Source organism: Orbicella franksi, chromosome 11 (genome assembly GCF_964199315.1).
Source record: "Orbicella franksi chromosome 11, jaOrbFran1.1, whole genome shotgun sequence".
In the NCBI taxonomy this organism is placed as follows: domain Eukaryota; kingdom Metazoa; phylum Cnidaria; class Anthozoa; order Scleractinia; family Merulinidae; genus Orbicella; species Orbicella franksi.
Genome location: NC_138155.1, coordinates 3,726,631 through 3,747,370, shown reverse-complemented (window position 1 = coordinate 3,747,370; position 20,740 = coordinate 3,726,631). Strand labels below are relative to the sequence as shown.

Sequence of the window (20,740 nt, the reverse complement as noted above, 5' to 3'; positions counted from 1 at the left end):
CAAGATTTCAAAAGTTATAGGTAGAAAAGGTTCACGATTTTTCTACGCCACCTGCCTAGGGCAGAAAAGAGGTACATATCAAAAAAATAAAAATAAAATATTACTGACTTATGTTAAGTTGAAGAACTACTTGAATTTCCATGACTACAATCAAGGAAAATTACACAAAAACGTCAATCTTTCATTTTGATATCAATCCATTGATCTCCTGGCCTGGACGTTTGGAAACGGGGACCTGCAGATTACTCCAGTGATTCCTCGTGAACATATTCCTGCTTCATGTTAAGGGGATCGCAGGGTTTGAAGCCCAAGATACCCTCCAGTAGTTTCCTACCATAGGAAACCAATCGGCTGTCGGATAGGAAGTGTATAACAATAACCGACTTTACTGTGTTCTTCGCGTCGGCCAGAGCCTCGCTTGCACATTTCACCTGCCCCAATAGATGCACTTGAAATAGGATATAACTCTTAGTGTAAATGTAGCATTCCCAGTGTAGCGATTTGCTTCGCGCCGATATTCTTCCATGACTGTAGGACTTAAATGGTTCAGATTCGTCTTCGTTGCTATCCACCAAAGGCATGTCCCCATCTTTCAGCATTGCGCTCTTGTTGGCAAAGGAAGCTTCCAATACTTGGCCGTCCATGGTGAAAATCTCATTCGGAAAGAGCTTCCCAGCAATCGATAATATCTCGTCAGCGAATTCTTCCTTGGTGCAAGGTCTGACCTCCAGTGCTAGGCTGTTCGCGACTTCGTTTAGTCTTTCTTTGTCGAAATTCTCCAGGTCGAGATGGTAGGCAATCATATCTTGCTTGAAAAGCATTTGATCAGCAAAAAGCTCTTGGCGGCTTGCGTAGAATTTTTTCGGGGCATAAAACAGCTCTCGGGCAACATTCGGATAATTTTTACGAATGAAATTTCGGCTCGCCTCGACCATCTTGATTTGAAGCCCTTGGCGTCGGAATTGGGGGTGGATTTTTTCAACATCGCAAGCAGAGCTTCGTCCATCGTTCACAATGGCGAAGGTTCGGAGTCCAATGATACGGTCATCAATCTGGGCGACGAAAACAGCTCGTTTTGGTTCCGTGAGCCAGCCGTTGAATCTACTGGGAACACAATCGTGATCTTCATCACCTTTGTCTTCATAAGTAGCGCGGGAAAGTTCCACAACTGCATCGTAGTCGCCCATAGAAGCAGGACGAATTTCTATATCTTCCATTTTGAGGCGGCAGAAAACTTCCTGAACAAGAAAAGCTTCGATGAAAGCCAAGATGTCACCAGTTGCTAGCAGTTTTGAACTTTCAATGATTTTGTTAGAAATTCGAGATAATAGTTGATTGTGAAGCACAATAGAGGTTCCTCCAATTGGCTACTTATCACTTAAACGCTAATTAGTTGTTTCACAAATACAATATAAACAAGCTGCAACTCGCAACATTTGTCTGTTTAGAAATTTTAAAACCCAGTTTAAAGAAAAACCAATTGAATGGTTTCTAGTGCTTAACAAGAGAAGTGCAAACGGCGTAATGTAAACAAAACTTTCAAACAACATCTGAAAATTCTCGTTCGAATCTCCATTTCTTCAGTTTCTTCCTGTGCTGTGTTGGTACGCCTTGTTGAGCAATCAAACTGTGATGCATTATGTGAAGGCCTTTGTTTCTGCCTCACACGACGGGATGACGTTTCAAAGGGTCATTTTAAAAGAAATTAATACAGATTTATACAATTTTAACAATCTCGCCCGGCTTTCGTTTGCATAAATGCAATTATACGGCGTTTTCGCGCCTTTGTTGCAATACTTCTTGTGCCTGCTTCGGATTACGCAAGCATGTTTGGACAAAAAATACATCACGCACCACTGTACAAATAATGATGTTTATCGACTTGCCCCTGGGAAGATAGTCATCTTGGGATAAGTCTCTCATCTTATTGACGCCGCCAGAACACTGAAAATATTTGCTGGGCTGGGGGCTAGTGTCCAAAGGAATTCATTTAACTCGGTTGCTGTTCGACCAGATTTTTACAAGGTGATTACTGAAGGACCCGAATATACCTCGTTCAGAGATTTGAAAGCCTTTTAAAAGAGTTCTGTCAGCCTATTGAAAACAAATTTCAAACAACAGTTGGAAAATCGTAGACGATAATCTCAAAGTTTACGCAGAGGAAAAAAAGAGTTGCATGTACAGAGATGAAAAGCGACAAGGATGAACAAGATTAAGAAGGATTAAAAACTGGGCCCTCGTGGCCAAGATTAATTCCTTTTCTAGCCGTGGAAAAAGGTTTTTATCCGCTCTCCCAAGCCAGTTCTGTTCAGATCGACGCATAGATGACCGGTTTAATTGAGAATAAGACCGAATTTAAGGTTCAATGTGCTTTGCAAGCCTACCCGGCGTCTTCGTGGAAATCCAAAAACAAATTTCGTGAAAGGCATGCAGTTGTTTTGAGACATCCAAGATCGTGTCTGTGGAATGTAAAATTGCCGGCATGCGACAGTCACGTCCGTTTACTAATCGTTCTTTAATCATTAGATCACGCAACGATAGTGTGAATACCGCGCCCAGTCACGCAAGGACCACTTGTCAACTTCCCGTTACTCGAACAGCGGCCGGTAATCGAGCCAAAAACCTGAAGAAGAAGAATATTGGAATCGATAGTGTATTTCTCAAACCGTTTAATCAGCCTCACCCAGTCACAGTTAACGATCGTTCCTTAAAGATTGAGTGACGTGCTGTCGAAAGAGCGTGGGTGGGAGGGGGTATTTCTAAGAAGCGTTGCGTGACACGTGAAAATTAGAATTTTTTGAGGTCGCAAGGTGACAGTTACATGACGAATAGATCGGTCAAAAACAAAATGGCGGCACTATTGAAGAGAGTTGGAACGCTAAGAACCAATATTAGTACTTCGTTAGTGATCCATCATTTGAAAAGACTTCCACCCTGTGGGAAACTGCGTCTGTCAGACAGCTCATCTTATAGTACAGAGAGTGCAGCATCAAGGACGGAAGAATTCAGTCTTCGATATCTAGAAGGAAAACATGAAGGTTTCATAATCTCTGAATTTTAATTTTTTTTTTCATAGATCGCTGATTATAAGCCTTAAGAGTAAAGTAATTAAACAAAGAGGCGGCAAAACTGTCCCTTTCTTCATTGTCGTCTTGCAGCCTGCGCATCTAATAACTACATACGATATGGTCGAACGGGAACTTAATTATAACTAAATTTAAAAGTGGGTGTTGACGGGGTGGGACTTGGGGATGGGTGAGGAGTTGGGTGTCCGAGATGGGCGTGTTGAGAAGGACTTTTTCAGCTAGTCGATCATTTACTTCCGAAATATATTAATTAGCCTGTCAGATTGAATAAATTGAACTCAGGATGTTTGTTTTTCAAGTATGTGTCACTGACGACTCAGCCAGAATGACTATTTTTCTTTCTTTCGTTCTTCTTCTTTTTTTTTTTCAGGGATTGCTTTATTTGTAATGAATAGACCAGATGCAAAGAATGCCATGAGCAAGAATTTCTTAAGAATGGTGGGAGTAACTAATGAAATGTTAATCATCAAATACTAGTTTATTCTGACCCTGCAGTTTAAGCTTTAAGTTTATACTCCTTTGTACCCTAAAGTCAATGATTCAGCTGTTTGAATCTTGGTGTGAACAGAAGAAGCCTAAAAAGACATGTTTCAACAGGATTCTGTGTTATTAGTGCAATGTTTTACCCAATGAACTGAGCTATGAACCAGTGCATTTGGGAGCAAGGTCTATTGTGAGATCAAATTGTGCCAAAGCCCTGTTCAGCTGTCAGCAGTGGTTTATTGCAGGTTTCTGCTAACCTGCATTGCAGGCACAAACAGGGAAGGGGTAAGGAGGCAAAAAACACGAGGAAGACAGCCACAATTTAGCAAATTTATTCTCGGTCTGCAGTTCAAATGGTACTGATTCAGACATGTACTTCATTGTCAAAAATCTTAGATCAAAGAACTTTCAACAGAGAGTTGTTTTTACTTAGTTCATAGATGCCATTGATTGCGTGAAGTTTGACAAGAAGGTTCGAACTGTTATCTTCAAAAGTGATGCACCAGGTATGTACAATGTTTCAAGTTTACATTAAACCACTACACTGACTCAGGGAAGGGGGTACTCTCATATATAGGCTAAATGGATTTACATATGTATGCCACTTTGAAGCGTATTCGTTTTCAGGCAGTATAGTCTAGAATAGGGTATAATCTTCTGGAAAAGTGGCCAATGGATAAACAATTTCATCCAGAACAGGTTTCTTTACCCGAGGTTCTATAATAGAGATTGAAACTGGGAAGTGACTTTGTAAGTTGTTGGACTATGATAGTGATGAAAAAAGGTTCTGTATGGATGTGCCCCTGGGACACTGAAACTGTTACAGGTACCTTACACTAGACCATGATCAGCCTGATGTTGCAACCTTATTCTAGACTAGGAACCAAAACCTCCTGGGCTGGGATAGGGTAGGGGGTTTTGGTTCCTAGTCTAGAATAGGGTTGCAATATCAGGCTGATCATGGTAGCTGCTAGTATAAGGTAGGGGTTTCCTTCAAAATCACACCAAGATTTTGTGTTTGAGTGAAATTTCAGCCAGTAAGAAGCTCTGTCAGCTGGTGAATTTGGTGCATAGTCAGCTAATAACTACATCCCTGAATAAGTTTATGCACATTTATTAAACGTCACACTTGTCACTTGTGCCCATTGATGTCAGGGATATTTTGCGCTGGAGCTGATCTTAAAGAGAGAGCCAAGATGGCAGAACACGAGGTTGGTCCATTTGTATCCAGGGCTCGGGCGGCAATAATGGAACTTCACAACCTGCCAATGCCGACAATAGCTGCACTAGATGGGCATGCCCTAGGTGGGGGATTAGAGATGGCACTGTCTTGTGACTTCAGGATCGCAGTAGATAATGCGAAAATAGGATTGACAGAAACCCGTCTGGCAATCATTCCAGGAGCAGGTAATGATTAACCTAAGTTGAACCTTTGACATCTGAGTGTTTTTTAATTAGTAGCTCTACACATGCATATAGGTAAAGGTAAAGACTGCATACAAGCCAAGTGGCCCATCAGGCCAGAGCTTATCCTGGTTTCTGTAGCATGAAGCAACTGGAAGTATTTCTACTCCCCCCTGAATGGGATGCTGGTCCATCGCAGGGTTACCCCCAACATTAAATTCACCAGTACCCATTTGTACACCAGGGTGGAGAGAGGCACTGTGAGAGTTAAGTGTCTTGCCCAAGAACACAATGCAGTGTCCCCAGCCAGGGCTCGAACCTGGACCGCTCAATCCAGCGACAAGCACACTAACCACAAGGCCACCGCACCTCCCACTCCAGGAGCAGGTAAACAATGAGTAACCTTGAACCTTTGACTTCCGAATGTTTTAGTGTTTCTACTTGTGTATGGTGTCAGAAAATCCACTTTTCAAGTCTTGTTGTACGAATCATTGGACACCTAGCTCATCACTTTCCAAGGTCAGTCACAGTAACTTTTTGTTTGTTATTATTACATTCAGGAGGGACACAGCGTCTACCAAGGTTGGTTGGCATATCAAAAGCCAAGGAGATGATTTTTACTGGGAAAATGATCAGTGGTACAGAAGCTGCAGAAATAGGTTTGGCTGATTACGCTGTTGAACAAAACGAAGCTGGAGATGCAGCATATCAAAGAGCCCTGATACTAGCCGAGGAAATTCTTCCCCGTGGACCTGTGGCAGTCAAGATGGCCAAACTGGCAATCAACAAGGGTGTTCAGGTAAGTCTTATATTGGCATGGTGGCTCGAGGGGAGATACATCAGCCCCCACATTTGTTGTTTCGCCCCCTTTCTTTGAGCTCAAAAGATCTCAAATATCTATCTGCACTTCAATGCCTCCCAACCACCACACCCACAGCTCCCCCATTTGAGTGCATCTGACTCAATATATAACAAATGGCCAAGGGACTGGCAAAATACATTGGCTATATTGAGGTTTTGTTGTATCGAGGTTCTTTTCCCTATAATTATTTTACTATTACTGGGGCAAGGAATATTGTTCGTTATACCGAGGACTTCATTATATAGAGGTTCATTAAATCAAGGTTTCACTGTAGTGTACTTAATAATGGCTATTACATGCACCATAACTAGTAAAATAATATAAATTACCAGGAAGTCAACATTTGTGCACTTTCTTCTTTTACAAACACCTCTTTTTGATGCTGTTTACTGCAGGTTGACCTTAATTCTGCCATGTCATTTGAGGAAGGTTGTTATGCTCAGGTATGTTTATAGCTTTATGTACTTTATGGACCCCTCCCCCAGAATATGTGCTGATCATAATCAAATACAACAAATTGTCCCCTTGGAGTCATTAAGGGAGCCTGCCCCCCTCCCCCCCGCCCCCCCGAACACACACACACACACCTTGTTCGCCCTTAGCTAGTAACAAAACAATCAACCAGTGTTAAACCTGTAAATGACATTTAATGACTGTATGTGGAAAAGGAAGCTCCTGGTGAAGTATCAGTATTTTGAAAGTGACTCGTGTAATTCATTGCATATAAAAGGATGCTCTATAAGCCCATGGCTCTTGTTAGCCACAGATCTGAAGCTCTTTTAAAACTAGACCCTTACAACAGTAATGTTCTGGCAGTTATTCTACTCTCTGATGATCCCACTCTGCATGTATTGCATGCCTATGAGGCTACTTAGTTAACTGTTACTGACAGAAGCTTGTGAAATTCTGTTCAACAGGTTATACCAACAAAAGACAGATTAGAAGGTCTTAAAGCATTCAAGGAAAAAAGGAGTCCACAGTACTCAGGAGAATAAACAAAACAGTGCAAAAAAGTCAATTAAGTGTGAAAGAAGGCAGAATAAAGTTAAATCAGTTACAAGACAATAGACAAAAGATGAGAGTTCACCTTCTTGACGCCCACAAGGAGTCTGTTTCTGAGAGGGCAAATCAAAATATGTTGTGGCCTTTTCAACACAATTATTACCCACATGTCAGAATAATTATATTCAGTGCATAATTATTGCACACTGAGCAGTGCTTAAAAAAAGTGTCGCCCAGTCATTCAGGACAAGTAGATTTTCTGGCCAAGCAAGAAACTAAAAGTTTCATTCTCACTTGCCCAATGTGCAAGGGCTCAAGCAAGTCATCTGCCAACTAAATCACAAAAAGAACAAACTAAGGCTTGCCCAGGGCAAGCAAAATCTGATAGCTACTTGACTGTCCAAATGGCAAACTGGAATTAAGTTTTTTAGTCCTGTGAGCATAACAAATATGGGAAGTTTGAATGTTCTCATAACTTGGCAAAATCATTGTTTTTTACATCTTATTGTGACCTTTCCTGTGATAAAGCTTATTTTTGAACTAGATATATTACAAAGTTGGTGTTACTAGGATCTCAAGGATCTTCTCTTCTCTGATTTTTTCTCTTTCAAAGACAAATATTCTGATCTCCTGCTACTCATGTTTGACTTGAAGATATGGTTCACCTTCCCTACTATCTCTCCTGTAAATAATTGAAAAGAACAGTCAAGACCAGTCAGTCAAAGGTCTGGTTTGATTATGAGTTATGACCTGTGATCAAGTGCTAACCTTTCCACGTTCTTGTCTATTCTCCACGCCCTTGCACAGAAAAATTAACCATGTACATTCATTTAACACTTACAAGTCTAAGTTTAAGTTATTAACCTTGAAGCTTATAATGATGAACAAACTGCAGTAACAAATTTGGAAAAGTTAACATGTCTAGCATTAACCGGCACTTCATTGCCTCTTTCTCCTGACTACAGGCTAACTTTCAAAATTTGTCCCATCTGTTAATTTACATTATCAATATCAAGTTTAAAATACCCCCCCCCCCCCCCCACATTTATTTGAAGTCCCGGTATCTATCCAGCATTAAATTTTATTGGAACCTGACCTCAGGTAACCAATTTCATAAATCATTAGGTGTGCTAATCATTACACTATGGTCCTTTTGAGGGGCTAAGACATTTGGCCTATCATACTCTACACTCCACTGAGTATGAAATTATGTGTGACTTGTTACGTTATTGACTATAGACAAAGTCAGTGATATTATCTCTGTTGTACTTGTTTGTTGGAGTTCAAGTTAAATTTGCTTTCATTCAGTGAAAATGAGGTACATGGATTTATGAAAAGAAATAAGTCAACCAAAATGACGAAAAAGTACTCCAATAAACTCGAGGCTCAAAATAAATGCTGGGTAAAAAATGTTAGGCTGAGTTTTAAACAAACCCTGCCAGCACTTAATCAGAGAAATATAGTACATGTACCACAAGATGTATGTCACTTGTGGCGATATTTCTTAAGATTCTCACCTGCTTTGTCCGATTCTGTTTCAAAGTCATAGTGTTTAAAGTCATGAGCATTTTGACTGAAGTAGATTATTCTGAAGACACACTTTCCATTGCTCTTTTCCTCTATTATTTCACAGCCAACTACATTCTCCATGTCAACAGATGTCTATAATCAAGAATATTGGATCCTATGAGAACTTTTCATTTCTGTTATAAGTGGATGTAATGTTATCATCCTCTCTGCAATGCTGAACTATGATGCTTGTTACCTGTCACTCAATCAACATTATCCGATCAGATCTTTCTCTGCACGCACTGCAGACCTATGATGCTAGTACAGTACTAAGTCTAACTGTGGTTGCTGTCATACAAAGTTCAATGTGGAAGAAAGGCAGGATTGTAGCCAGGAAAACACAATAACAAGCCCAGAGCTAATAAATTTTGGCCATGGCTGCTCCAAAGTTTATCCAAGTCTGAGTGGGGAAAGCTTAAGGCACTGCAAGGGAAATGTGTTGCCTAAGAATGCAATGTTTAGTGATCCTAGCCACTGAGTCCTGTACATGCAGGTCCAAAAATGGGTAAAGGTTAAGTCTGCATACGAGCCAAGTGGCCCGTCAGGCTGACTCCCGTCTCTGGTTTCTGTAGCATGAAGCAGCTACTGTTAGTAGCAGTATTTCTACTCCCCCCCCCCCCCTGGAAGGGATGCTTGTCAATTGCAGGGTTACCCCCAGCATTAAATTTGCTGGTACCCATTTATACACCAGGGTGGGGAGAGAGGCACTGTAAGAATAAAGTGTCTTGCCCAAAAACACAACACAATGTCTCTGGCGAGGGCTCGCACCTGGACCGCTCGATCTGGAGACAAGCGCACTAACCGTGAGGCCACCACGCTTCCAGATTAGTCACAAAAATTAGCTGGCACAATCCATTAGACAGTGTGAACACTACATTATCTTCAGTTGATAAATAATAATGTTGTATTGTCTTTCCTTATTGTATTCAATACTTACAAATTTTTGTTTTCCCCAGAATTTTTTGGCTGACTTTGGTTGACCAACTGGGTCAATTTCTATTTTCTCATGAGAAACTCCTGATTAAGATCAAATGAAAGGCAGTCAAAACTGAAATATTTAATTTAAGAATTGAATTAATCACAAATGGGAAATTACTCGTATTTCCGAGGGTTGAATTAATTGACACAAAGGCACTGTAAGGTCATAAGAATTAAAGAACTAATGATCAAGTGAAGTCTGTAAGTGCTAAGGGCAAAATGCAAATTATAATATATCAAATTGCTAACAATTTTAAGGGAGAGTTAACATAAATAATAATAAAAAATGAAATACTATAAGAGCACTTTTGAATTGAGTTTCAAACGCAATTCATATTTCCTTTAGTTTTGCATTTACTACACTAAGTTATTAGCTTAAAACACTCGTGCCACTCAAAACCAAAACCAATCCTGACACATTCAAGCATGTTTGTAAACCTGTTCTATGTGTCCACCACATGCATTTGGTTGGATTAACGATTGCTTCACTGAGATGTCTGTGTCCTTTGAGACTGACCAGAGTGAACTTCATTTTCGGTTTTACAACACTAAATTGTATTTAATACTATACATACCCAGCTGTATTTCTGTTACTGTCCTCAGCTTTTGTAACATGCTGACACGATAGGACTAAGGATTGAAATTGACAGACGAGTGTTTTACGTTAACAAAATGTTCCATTTTTGTCGTTACCATACATGTACACTTAACTCCTTAGTACTTAAGATAAATTTATTAAATAAATACCCCTTCAAGCCACTGACACCTAAAATTCTGGAAACACTTATTTTTTCACTTACCCTGTATTGATAATTAACATAGAAATTAAACTGGTTATTAGCATCTCCTTCGTTCTCTGCATCATGATGACTGGGCGTGCCTGCAACACATTCAAGCCGATTAAAAGTCAAGGTAGATTCATTAATAACTAATAATTTGTTGGGAATTCAGTGTTAACATGGAGGTAACTGAACTACTGTAGATATTAGAAACTGAGATGATGATGGTATTATTTTGTAAGGTTGCCAATTTTGGACCATTGAGATAAAAAATGTAAATTTCTATGGTGGCTCAAAGGCTTTAAAAATTAAGAAGATTTTCATGTATTTCCAATTTCATGTCACCTGCGGACAGGTTCTTCATTTGGCAAAAAAGATTTCTTGTGTCTTTCCACCTCTCTGACACTGGTTTCATTCCAGAACTATTTTGACATGATCAGGTGACAAGCAGGTCTTTTTCAACATTTCCAACAAACATCCCTGTCACTGTTACTGGAATCTCCCTATGGATTATTAATACACAATAGTCGAGTAATATGACAGCAGTCAAATGAGGTACTTACGTCCAAATCTGACCAAACAGAATTCTCTTGTTCCCATACTTTCTAAGCTTGATTCAAGGTTAATTGGTACACCGGGCTCTGTCACCTTTTCCAAAACATATTCATTGGCTAAAAAGCAATAATGAACACAAGATAAATTTATACTATGATAAAACTGGCGAGAAAAGTTTAACACCATGTTTCAATGCCACCATGACATAATTTTCAAGAGACATATCTATAATGCGAACTAGTATAATGTTACTTATTTAAGCTCCTATTGCAATGTTTTATCACCTCAAACTGCATATAATTAAAGACACCTTCAATTTTATTTTGTCACTTGAAAATGATGCCAAGGGGGACATCCTTACATGACTTTCAATCTAAATTTAATCTCATTCAAAAGATAAAATTGGTAACCATACACTAGTAAAAGGTTATTAAGGTCTCACAGGTATTGTGTGATGACCAACCTGTTCTTATTATGCGTCTTTTCTTGACCATTTTTTCAAACACTTTTTTCATCTCCGCTTTCATACTGTCTACTTTAACTCTTGAAAAACCGTGCTGTCGTTCATGGCTAATAAAGAAAGAAAAACAAATGGAACATTCAATTTAATGACATTGTAATAATCAGCATTACCCTCGGCTGGCAGAAACAGTGAAATCACAACTAAAAGTGACTGGTTTCCAAGAATAATAATTAAAACTATCATGAAGGGCGGTAGTTTTTGCTAATTATTAACAAAAAGTACCAAGAAGCATAAAATGTGTAACAAGATCAGCCTGCTTACACTGTCACTATGATCTCAGATGAAGATTTTGAGGTTGTCGGTTTGGCTGGACTGGCATCTTTCTAGGAATCACAATCAATGATAGTAAATAATTACAAGAGTGTACAAGTACATTGGCCTGCGTCACAGACACTAACAACATACTGCCTGTAACGGTTATATATCGGGAATTTTCCATCTGCGACACAGGCTATGGTATGTTAGATGCCCTGAAGCTAGAGATATCACAAACCTAAACAAAGACAGAGCAAAGTGATGCAGTGATGAACTCCAGCTGCATAGAAAGAAACTTCTGAAAATTGACATTAAGCAATTGACTGAATTTTAATAATTATTTACGCAAAATAAGGGTTTACCCTCCTTTCAACTTTCCAAAGGCTATCATTAAGGGCAGTAATCTGTAACACCTGTTACAGCTGAGTATGTTTGATAGGCCCTGAAGGTTCCAGGTGACATCCCTTTTAGTTGATACAATTCACCCACACAGTAACAAGTTTGTTACGGGTGTGAAGATCAAGCCTACAGGTGGATCAAACCTTAATGAGTTACTTTTGATCTGGATTTTAAATAAACTAATTAAAATCAATTTTTAAAACCAATTGCCATGTGCACGTACCATCTGAGCTATATACTATGCAGTTTAATTATATACTAATAGACCATTTTACAAAGTGAAAGTGAAGAATGATCATCGCAGTAAATTTTCCAATTTAAGCAATTGGAAAGAAGAAGCCTGACCTCCGCGATACCGTGCACCGGTATCGCGGAGGTCACGGGTTTGAATCCCGTTGAAGCCCTGATTTTTTCAGGCTTCTTCTTTCCAATTGCTTAAATTGGAAAATTTACTGCGATGATCATTCTTCACTTTCATCTACAACCGCAGTGCAAATATGAATTATTTTATATATACTTCAGACCATTTTACAGTTGTCTGCTCAGTGACCTGGCCTTTGGATGGCAGCAAGGCTGGAGTTGGCCTTGTTTTGATACAGACCTCACTGCTTTTGTTGTCTAAAACGAGTTGTGCAGATGCTAACTAGGTGCATTTACATGACAAAAGCAGTGAGGTCTGTATCAAAACAAGGTCAACTCCAGCCTCGCTGCCTTCCAAAGGCCAGGTCACTGAGTAGACAACTGTAAAATGGTCTATTACATAAATACTAGCAGGAAAACACTAGACAGAAAATAAACATTTAAGCTTTTTAAGACATGAGTTACCTGAACTAAAGCCAGACAATTAAAACCAAATTTAGTGATTGCTTCATTGTTGTCCAAAGCTGGAGTTTGAAATAAATTAATAACTCAAGTTAACCAGGGAAAGCAATATAATAATAATCATTTTATGGACTCTGATATCATATGGCTGATCAATGTGGCTTCCTCTCTAAATGTTGTAATTTATTTTACATATAGTGTATTAAGATATTCATTGGACTCAGATTACAGTATGTCTTACACTTAATCACATGGCCTCTCTCCACCCTTGGAAGTGTATAAAATTAATTGGCAGTAGCAAATTTAGTGCCAGGGCCAGAGGGGAGCAGAAATACTCCTGGCTAGTTGCTTCCTGCTACAGAAACTGGGGTAAGCTCTGACACAGACATTAGCCTACTCCTATTTGATCTCCTACTCCGATTTGGTCCATAATTTCAACTGGCCAAGCAAAGGCCCATTTCGATCTGAAATTCTATTTTTGTTTTAATTTTGTGTGTATATGTAAGTATACCTGGAAAGTCAAGGTCCACTTCTCCATCATCCTCAGCTATTTGCAAACTGAAAGACTTGACATCAGTCTGAAAGAAAGTAGCAAGAACAGATGCCATTTTCAGACTATCAGTAGGTATATTGTTCCCCAAAGACCATCAAGTGTAGATTCTTACATCAGACTGTAATGTTCAGCAAAATCTCAATCCAAAAAAAAACATGGGAGATCATGTTACCCAACCATGATGTCAACAGAATAGAGAGTGAGTAGCTTAGGCAATCAGAGAATGCCAATCATGATAGAATGCTGTTAGATTTATAAAAAAAAAAAAAAAAACTTGACAGAAACATGGTACATGCTTTCTATTTCTTAAGCAGAGAATGTCTAAGAAATTTACCACGATTGATAAATGCACATGTATACAAATTCACATTTACTACTTAGTAACAAAACTTTTGGTGAGGTTCTTGTCACCATGATTGTGGCATGTTTACAAGGTCCTTACAGTCAAACCAAGTGAAGCGTAAACCTCAACAATACATTTAATGAATTGATTATTTGAATATTCAACCCACTAGTCGTTTCAAGAATGCAATAACAAATTGATCATTGGAAAATTGAACCCACTAGTCGTTCCAAGAATACAGCTAATGGGTTTAATTTTAAAAAAATCAATTTAATATTGATTTTTGAAATGACTAGTGAGTTCAATATTCAAATAATCAATTCATTATTGCATTCTTGAAACGATAAGCGGGTTCAATATTCAAATAATCAATTCATTAATGTAATCTTGAGGGGTATGCTTCAATTGGTTTGACTGTGATACCTTCAGCTCAGGCTCTAGTCCTTGATTTGTGTATTTGTACATAATAAGTCCAATCAGGTCCTGGACAAAGGCAGTACCTATAGAGAATACACTGTCCAATCAATCAATCAATCAATCAATCAATCAATCAATCAATCAATCAAACAAACAAACAATCAATCAATTAATCATTTTTTATTTCTTAATGTACACTTAACAGTTGGACTGGCCCGCAGATAGCTAGTGCTAGTATATCAGAGAAGTGCAATACCATGTTCTAAATAATGCAAAAGATAGCAATCTAAATGGCTCAGTTTTGCTCGTGTGCATGTACACATGACGACGATGATGACGATGACAAAGTGTTACACAACATGGTGACTATACTCTAGCTAATAGGTTGACCAGGGCATGCAGCCTTGGTTTACAGCATACATCTTTGATATTGGACATCCATGTTATAGTAAATTGACACCTGTCAAAATAAGGTACTTGCTGACCAGTATCACATGACCATATCGTGGGCTCAGGTTTGGAACTCATCAAGGTCATGTGATTTTTGAAGTTGACTGCTGTGCAGATACTGGTTTTTGATTGGGTCACAGGCTCAAGCCAGGTTTTATTGTAGTCAGGAGCTCTGCTTTTAGGCTTGGCTAAATTATTTTATGAGTCACTAGGCAGTGTGCTAGTGGCTGTCCACATAATAGACCATATTCATATTCTTGGTATTAGACTGGAACTAGCTTGCAACTGAGGCTAATGCAGGGAGTCTTTTCCAATGCAAATGATATTAATCTCTTTTTGATGATCAATACTCCGCTGCATGAGCCTCCACTGCAAACTAGTTCCAGTCCAATACCGAGAATACAAATATGGTGTATTGCAAGTATAAATTATTATTACATTAGTAACAGGATGTGATAAATCCAGTGGGAAGAAAGCTCAGCTTTATATAAATGGGCTATTGACCAAGTGTGAAGTCAAGATGGCTGGATATTGGCCAAGTTCTTTTTTTGCGTGTTTATGGACCGAGACGGAGTCGCGGTCCATAAACTCCCAAGAAAAGAACGAGGACAATATCCAGCCATCTTGACCGAACAAACTTGGTCAATAAAGGATTTATTATATGGCTTTCGGGAAAATTTTTCTCGCGGGATACACCGGGTAGTCCCAAGCGGGCAAGATAGCTCCATCTTGCCTGCTCGGGTAGCCAATCACAGCGCAGGATTTGATTTATCTTGCCCGCTCACGGAGTTAGCCATATAACAATATAAGTTAATAGCATGATACCACGTGACAAAAACTATACTCCTGTATTAAAATGGCCAAACCCCAGTGGAACCACCAGGAGATTTTTTATATCAAATGTATCAAGCTTGGAACCTCATGGGCAAGCAATGGGTACAGAGAGCTGTAACTATAATTATGTAGTAATCCAACATGAAAACAAGAAAGAAAATGGCTTACCTAACACTGTGACAATCATTGGCATGGCCCTCTCCTCCTGTGTAAATGAAATAGTTCATTTTGGAATTAACCTGAACCTATTTCTCAAAGCGAGTCTTGGTGCCTGTTCTTTCATGCCAAAATGAGGTTTCATTCACATGCAAATTAAACTCATTTTCATATGGATGGTTATGCACCAGGCCTCACTTTGATAGAGAGGCTTAAGGCAACTTGGGAATGGCTATTTGCAGAAGAATGTTACCTTAAATTCTCACACTATTGATGAATTTCATTGCTAACTACTGTTATTAAAACTCAAACTTTCACTATCATCTACATGCACATCAATCTTGTTGCCTTCTCCCAGACTTCAAGGGGAAAACACCTTAAATTTTCAATTTCTCCCAACTAGCACTATTTTAATTTTTACATGTACATTGTACATGTACAGTCAAACTCCTATTAAAATGGCCACTGCTACTAGGCGGCCAGTAATCAGAGTCCCGATGAGGGCTTTTCTATCAATCAGTTACAAGAATTTTCAAGTTGACACATATGTAAGAGCTATCAGTGGCTGTGATGCACCAAGACATTCAATAAGACCCAGTGAACCCTAGAGAGCTGGCACTTTTTTGTTATTGTTCTCTGATGATTGCTGTATCAAAGCAGCCACCTGCTTCAGATCTTACCCAAAACACCGACACACTCAATGATGATTACCTCTGGCAGCATCGTTAAAAATATTTTTAGTTTCTTGGTAACGCATGTTCCTTGATAAGCCTGAAATGAGAAAGTACAGTAACCTGTTAGAACTGTCCAAACATTTATAGAGTTACTAACTGTGAATCTGCAGTTAATTTCTAAAAGCAAAGAACACCTGGTTTCTCTTTCAATTAATTTAATATTATCAGCAATAAAGGCTATTACTGACAAAGACACACATCAACAGAATCAGTGATGAAATGAGAAGAACTGTATTGAATCTGGATTGGCCTACAATTTTGTGAAGAGAGATTCAGCAACTGCAAGGAGAGATCTATGGTGACAACATGGGAAGAAGGGAGATCTAGAACAACCTGATAGGGGAGTGGAAGCAGATCTGAGAGAAAAAGGTGGAGAGGAGCGACTGATCAAAATTAACACTAATAGTAATTTCATTGGCCATTTTTGTCTTGGTGTTTGCCCTGAAAAAAAAAATGAGGGGGGAGGGATATGCTTTTGAAATTCTTTAAGACAAAACTTATTTTAATTTTCAGCCAATATTGATGGGGTGCTTCATTGAAGGAGGGGAAGGGTGTTTGTTCAAGTACTTATGGTAGATAAAACCAGTTACCACCCAACTGAAAACTATCCATCATGTCAGTTGAGTTGTTCTCACCTCTCCTTCAAATTTGGAGTACTCCAGGAATGGATTGTTTGGTTTTCCACGAGATTCTTCCAACTGTCTGCTTAGCTGAGAAACTGTGACTGTTTTACTTTTAGATGGCTTCACCTCACGTTTGGCAAACACGTTGGACAGGTCTTCCCCTATAGAGAAACGATGATTGATTGATTGACTGACTGACTGATAGACAGACTGACTGACAGACAGAGAGACTGACTGACTGACTGACTGACTGACTGCTGATTGGCTGACTAACTGAGCGACTGACTAACTGACTGACTGACTGACTGACTTGACTGTCTGACTGACTGACTGGCTGACTGGCTGGCAGGCTGGCTGACTGACTGACTGACTGACTGACTGACCGACTGCCTGACTGACTGACTGACTGATCGACAGACTGATTGATTTATTCATTCATTCCTTCATCCATCCATTATTAACAATTGATGAAGATTCCTCCAGTTTTCTACTAAGTTTCAAAACTTCGGCTGTTTCACTATTAGCTGGCTTCAATTCACATTTGGCAAACATGTTGAACAGATCTCTCAGAGAAACACTGATTGATTAATTGATTGCCTGATTGATTGATTGATTGATTGATTGATTGATTGATTGATTGATTGAATGAATGAATGAATGAATGAATGAATGAATGAATGAATGAATGACTCATTCATTCATTGGCTCATTGATTGATTGATTGATTGAGTAATGAACAAACATTCAATTACAATTAATGATGAGCTAATGGATTGAATAATTTCATGATATAATTTTTTTTTAATTTACAAAATTAATAGTGCTGTTTCACATCAATATTATTTACACATTACCACAGTGTGTTCACAAAGAAATTTGTTGGGAAATTGGACCAACCAGGGCACCTATCCATATACACACCATTTAAGGCATTCTTTTGACCCTCCTTCCATGAAACTGTAGTGCATCTAACCTCTCTGTTCCTAAAGGAAGAAAAATATATCACAGTTAAACAAGAAAACAAAAGCTGATTATGCTTTGGCTAGGGTTGTACATGTAGCTGAATTAACTCTTTCAGACCCACATTGAAAATGCTAATTCTCATAACTGACAGCCATTAGTTCTTTTAATCGAAGTTCTGAGAATTTGGTGATAGATCAAGACAATATCAGTTAACCAGTGATTTTCTTTTATCTTATCACCTGTCTGCTTTTATTAATATTTGTATTGCAGTGAGAAATTAGAGTATGATCACCCCTGAGATATAACGAATTACCGTTTACAAAGACCCTGTAACCATAACTGGGTGAAGGCTAATGTGTAAGAATTGCAACCTAAGGAATAACAAATGCTGAACTTTAACTAGCAAATAAAGCACTAATACGTGTGCTAAATACAAATCCACTTGCCATTCGACCATAGCACCTGTTACTTCATCCCCACTTGACAAAAATGTCATGTGATTTCCTCATCTAGAGGTTCAGTGTAACTTTGATGAACTAGATCCAATCCAGGAAGGGTTGCAATATTTATGATCTGTTTCTTGTCATAATTCACTTTAATTTTAGAGTGCATTTTTAACTGGCTAATCACAAATTATATAGACACTTCACCTTGAGTGAACCAATCATGACTAAAAGCAAAGGCAATTAAACAGCACCATGAAGTGCGAAGAAATATTGAGTATGTGACTGATGATTGGTTTCTGATTACATTTCTGATCAGATGACACAATGACAAGAGATTTCAGAGTCAATTGACGGAGTGGGTGGAAAAAACCCTGTGACTCTTGATCTCGTTTTAATCTTCTTTACTTGTAGGAGGAAGTGAAAAGCAATTTGCTAGGAGAATCTTGCAGCCTATCAGATGCCGCTTAGAGTCTTTTTTTCATGCACCCCTTCAATTGTTTAGTGAAGTATTGCAAAACAAAAGCAAATTACATTTTACACTCAGGTGAACACTGCTCAACTACACATGTAGACAAGATTTTAGTGCTGGTCTGTATAATATATCACACACATACTTTTCTCGTCTATTACGATCACCCTTTCCTTGTGATTTGGAGTTCCTGAGATCTGGGCTGACTGCGATGTCAAATGACTGAGGATAGCTTGGGAAGTCCAGGTAATCCCTAAAACCACATGTAATGAGCATGAGCAACATTACTGAGTACTTAGCCTGCAAGAGTAGATACCTTTTTCAGCCTTTCTTTCATGTGTGAAACAAAGGTTGAAAAAGGCATCTGCTCTTGCAGGCTACATTAAGAAGGGGGAGATATTGAAGAAGAACAGTTTGAATGTATTTTTGCCCTGTGGTACATTTTAAGATTGGTTTTCACTAGCAGATAAGCATAAACTAAAGCATATTAAGCAACATATGCAGATGCAGTAGGCTGCTGTTAAAAAGTGCCTTTTAAATTTAAAAGGAGAGATTCAAAACAAAAGGTGGTACTGTATTTTCGTGATTAACAGACATTTATTTCAAACTTGGCTGCACTGATGCGGCATTTATTTGACATCAGTCTGCAGTTTATTCAAGCCTGAAGTTTATTAGAGTTTTAATCAATAATTTTGAGAGCTTAAATATCTAAAAATTATACCTAATTAAAAGTTTATAACCCTCAAATATGAAATCCTTGAGGGTCTTATTTACAAATCTACCAGGGAGACCCCGCATTTATTTGGGGCCCAGCGTTTAATATTATTGAGAATATACAGTAATTATCAACAACTTACTATGTCCACATGCATGTACAGGGTGCATATGCTGCTTACCATTGCTTAACACACCAGAGAAAACAGACCTGATCGTGTGGCACAGAAATAGGCGAGACAAATTAATTTCTTATGCGCCTTGGCAAAGCAAGCTTCCATGTTGCTTAATTTTCAAAACACAGTTTCCTTGATCTTGTAATTATACAATGTCTGGACTGTTTATAATTTTTACCCTATCATAACTGCTTACCTATCAACAGAATACTTTCCAATAAGTCTTCTACGGTGCTTAATGGCTTTCTCATTTTCGAACTCTTCATTCATAATCACTTGTTCACACATACCTTCAGACATCAGCAAATGCAATCATTACTTTCAGCCATTCAATCAATGTCCCAAGATTATTGTTAAAACAATCGTCCAAGCCACTCAGCATCTATTGTCTCTCGTTCTCATTGGAAGAATATTACACCTTCAGTGCTAGTATTTTCCCTTAATTAGCCAGCTATTTGCTTGGGACCAAGTGGAAGATCAATGTGACATTCCATTTTCATCCGCTGCCCCCCCTCCCCCCCCCCCCCCCACCCCAACCTCCCTCTCAACCTACCCACGGAGGGCAAACTTTTGCACAATGTTTACAACAGTGCAGACAAAAGTCTTTCAACCCCTCGGATGCAAACTTCAAAGGTGCTGACATAAAACACTAGGCTTTTGGAATCTGCCATCCAAAGGGAGGGGGGATGAGGATAAAATAATGTCCCCATGTGGGTATTCGAGGGTGGTTTTTTTCCCAGTCATCCCAACCTTGCACCGTATGTCCGTGAGATATGGATATTTGCTCACCTAAGATGACCCCAAGGTGAGCATTTCAAAACCGTTTTGAGCTCAGGGGATGTGAATTTAAACAGCCAAATTTTCAAAACTTCAAATGCTTCGAGAATTGCCTGGGAAAATGTTAAAGTTTCAAATTGATTAGTACATAACTCACCCGTGTCATCAGTGACTACACATGAATGACGAATGTGAGCAATAACAAATTCCGGATCATCTATGAATGCCATCTTCTAGCAAGTGTCGACGTTAAGCTTCAAACCTAAGCCAAGAATATTGAAGAGAAACATGAAGCTTACGTTAAATGACCAATGTCGGTATTTTGCTAACCCTCAAAACGTATCTTCGAAACGCTATCCATCAATTAA

General features: G+C 38.8%; 3 protein-coding genes across 3 annotated transcripts; 1 reads left to right on the top strand and 2 right to left on the bottom strand.

Moving 5' to 3' along the window:
* Positions 1–228: 228 nt before the first annotated feature.
* LOC145460132 (histidine N-acetyltransferase-like) lies at positions 229–1,283 on the bottom strand. Its single transcript, XM_081444865.1, has one exon. It carries the CDS (start codon positions 1,215–1,217, stop codon positions 243–245), a length of 975 nt encoding a protein of 324 aa, XP_081300991.1. The 5' UTR covers positions 1,218–1,283; the 3' UTR covers positions 229–242.
* A 178-nt stretch (positions 1,284–1,461) lies between these two features.
* On the top strand, positions 1,462–6,869 carry LOC145460131 (methylglutaconyl-CoA hydratase, mitochondrial-like). The gene is made up of 7 exons (XM_081444864.1): positions 1,462–3,038; positions 3,457–3,524; positions 4,003–4,075; positions 4,725–4,976; positions 5,534–5,772; positions 6,231–6,278; positions 6,753–6,869. The coding sequence occupies exons 1-7, from the start codon at positions 2,822–2,824 to the stop codon at positions 6,828–6,830; spliced, it is 975 nt and encodes a 324-aa protein (XP_081300990.1). The 5' UTR covers positions 1,462–2,821; the 3' UTR covers positions 6,831–6,869.
* Positions 6,870–7,391: 522 nt separating this feature from the next.
* Positions 7,392–20,691, bottom strand: LOC145460129 (target of rapamycin complex 2 subunit MAPKAP1-like). Its single transcript, XM_081444862.1, has 18 exons — positions 20,530–20,691; positions 19,792–19,885; positions 18,851–18,958; positions 17,749–17,810; positions 16,840–16,988; positions 16,182–16,241; positions 15,483–15,519; positions 14,037–14,113; positions 13,229–13,295; positions 12,721–12,779; positions 11,503–11,564; positions 11,182–11,288; positions 10,727–10,834; positions 10,185–10,264; positions 9,960–10,014; positions 9,344–9,423; positions 8,355–8,499; positions 7,392–7,519 (listed from the first exon to the last, which is right to left on the bottom strand). Exons 1-18 carry the CDS (start codon positions 20,600–20,602, stop codon positions 7,404–7,406), a joined length of 1,539 nt encoding a protein of 512 aa, XP_081300988.1. The 5' UTR covers positions 20,603–20,691; the 3' UTR covers positions 7,392–7,403.
* Positions 20,692–20,740: the final 49 nt, after the last annotated feature.

Bases quoted from the DNA above. Each gene is read 5' to 3' on its own strand.
- LOC145460131 (XM_081444864.1), top strand. From the start codon at position 2,822: ATGACGAATAGATCGGTCAAAAACAAAATGGCGGCACTATTGAAGAGA. The intron at 3,039-3,456 runs GTTTCATAATCT...TTTTTTTTTCAG, and splicing joins TCTAGAAGGAAAACATGAAG to GGATTGCTTTATTTGTAATG. The intron at 4,977-5,533 runs GTAATGATTAAC...TATTACATTCAG, and splicing joins GGCAATCATTCCAGGAGCAG to GAGGGACACAGCGTCTACCA.
- LOC145460129 (XM_081444862.1), bottom strand. From the start codon at position 20,602: ATGGCATTCATAGATGATCCGGAATTTGTTATTGCTCACATTCGTCAT. The intron at 14,114-15,482 runs GTAAGCCATTTT...TATTCTCTATAG, and splicing joins AATGATTGTCACAGTGTTAG to GTACTGCCTTTGTCCAGGAC. The intron at 11,565-12,720 runs GTAACTCATGTC...TGTGATTCCTAG, and splicing joins ATTGTCTGGCTTTAGTTCAG to AAAGATGCCAGTCCAGCCAA.
- LOC145460132 (XM_081444865.1), bottom strand. From the start codon at position 1,217: ATGGAAGATATAGAAATTCGTCCTGCTTCTATGGGCGACTACGATGCA.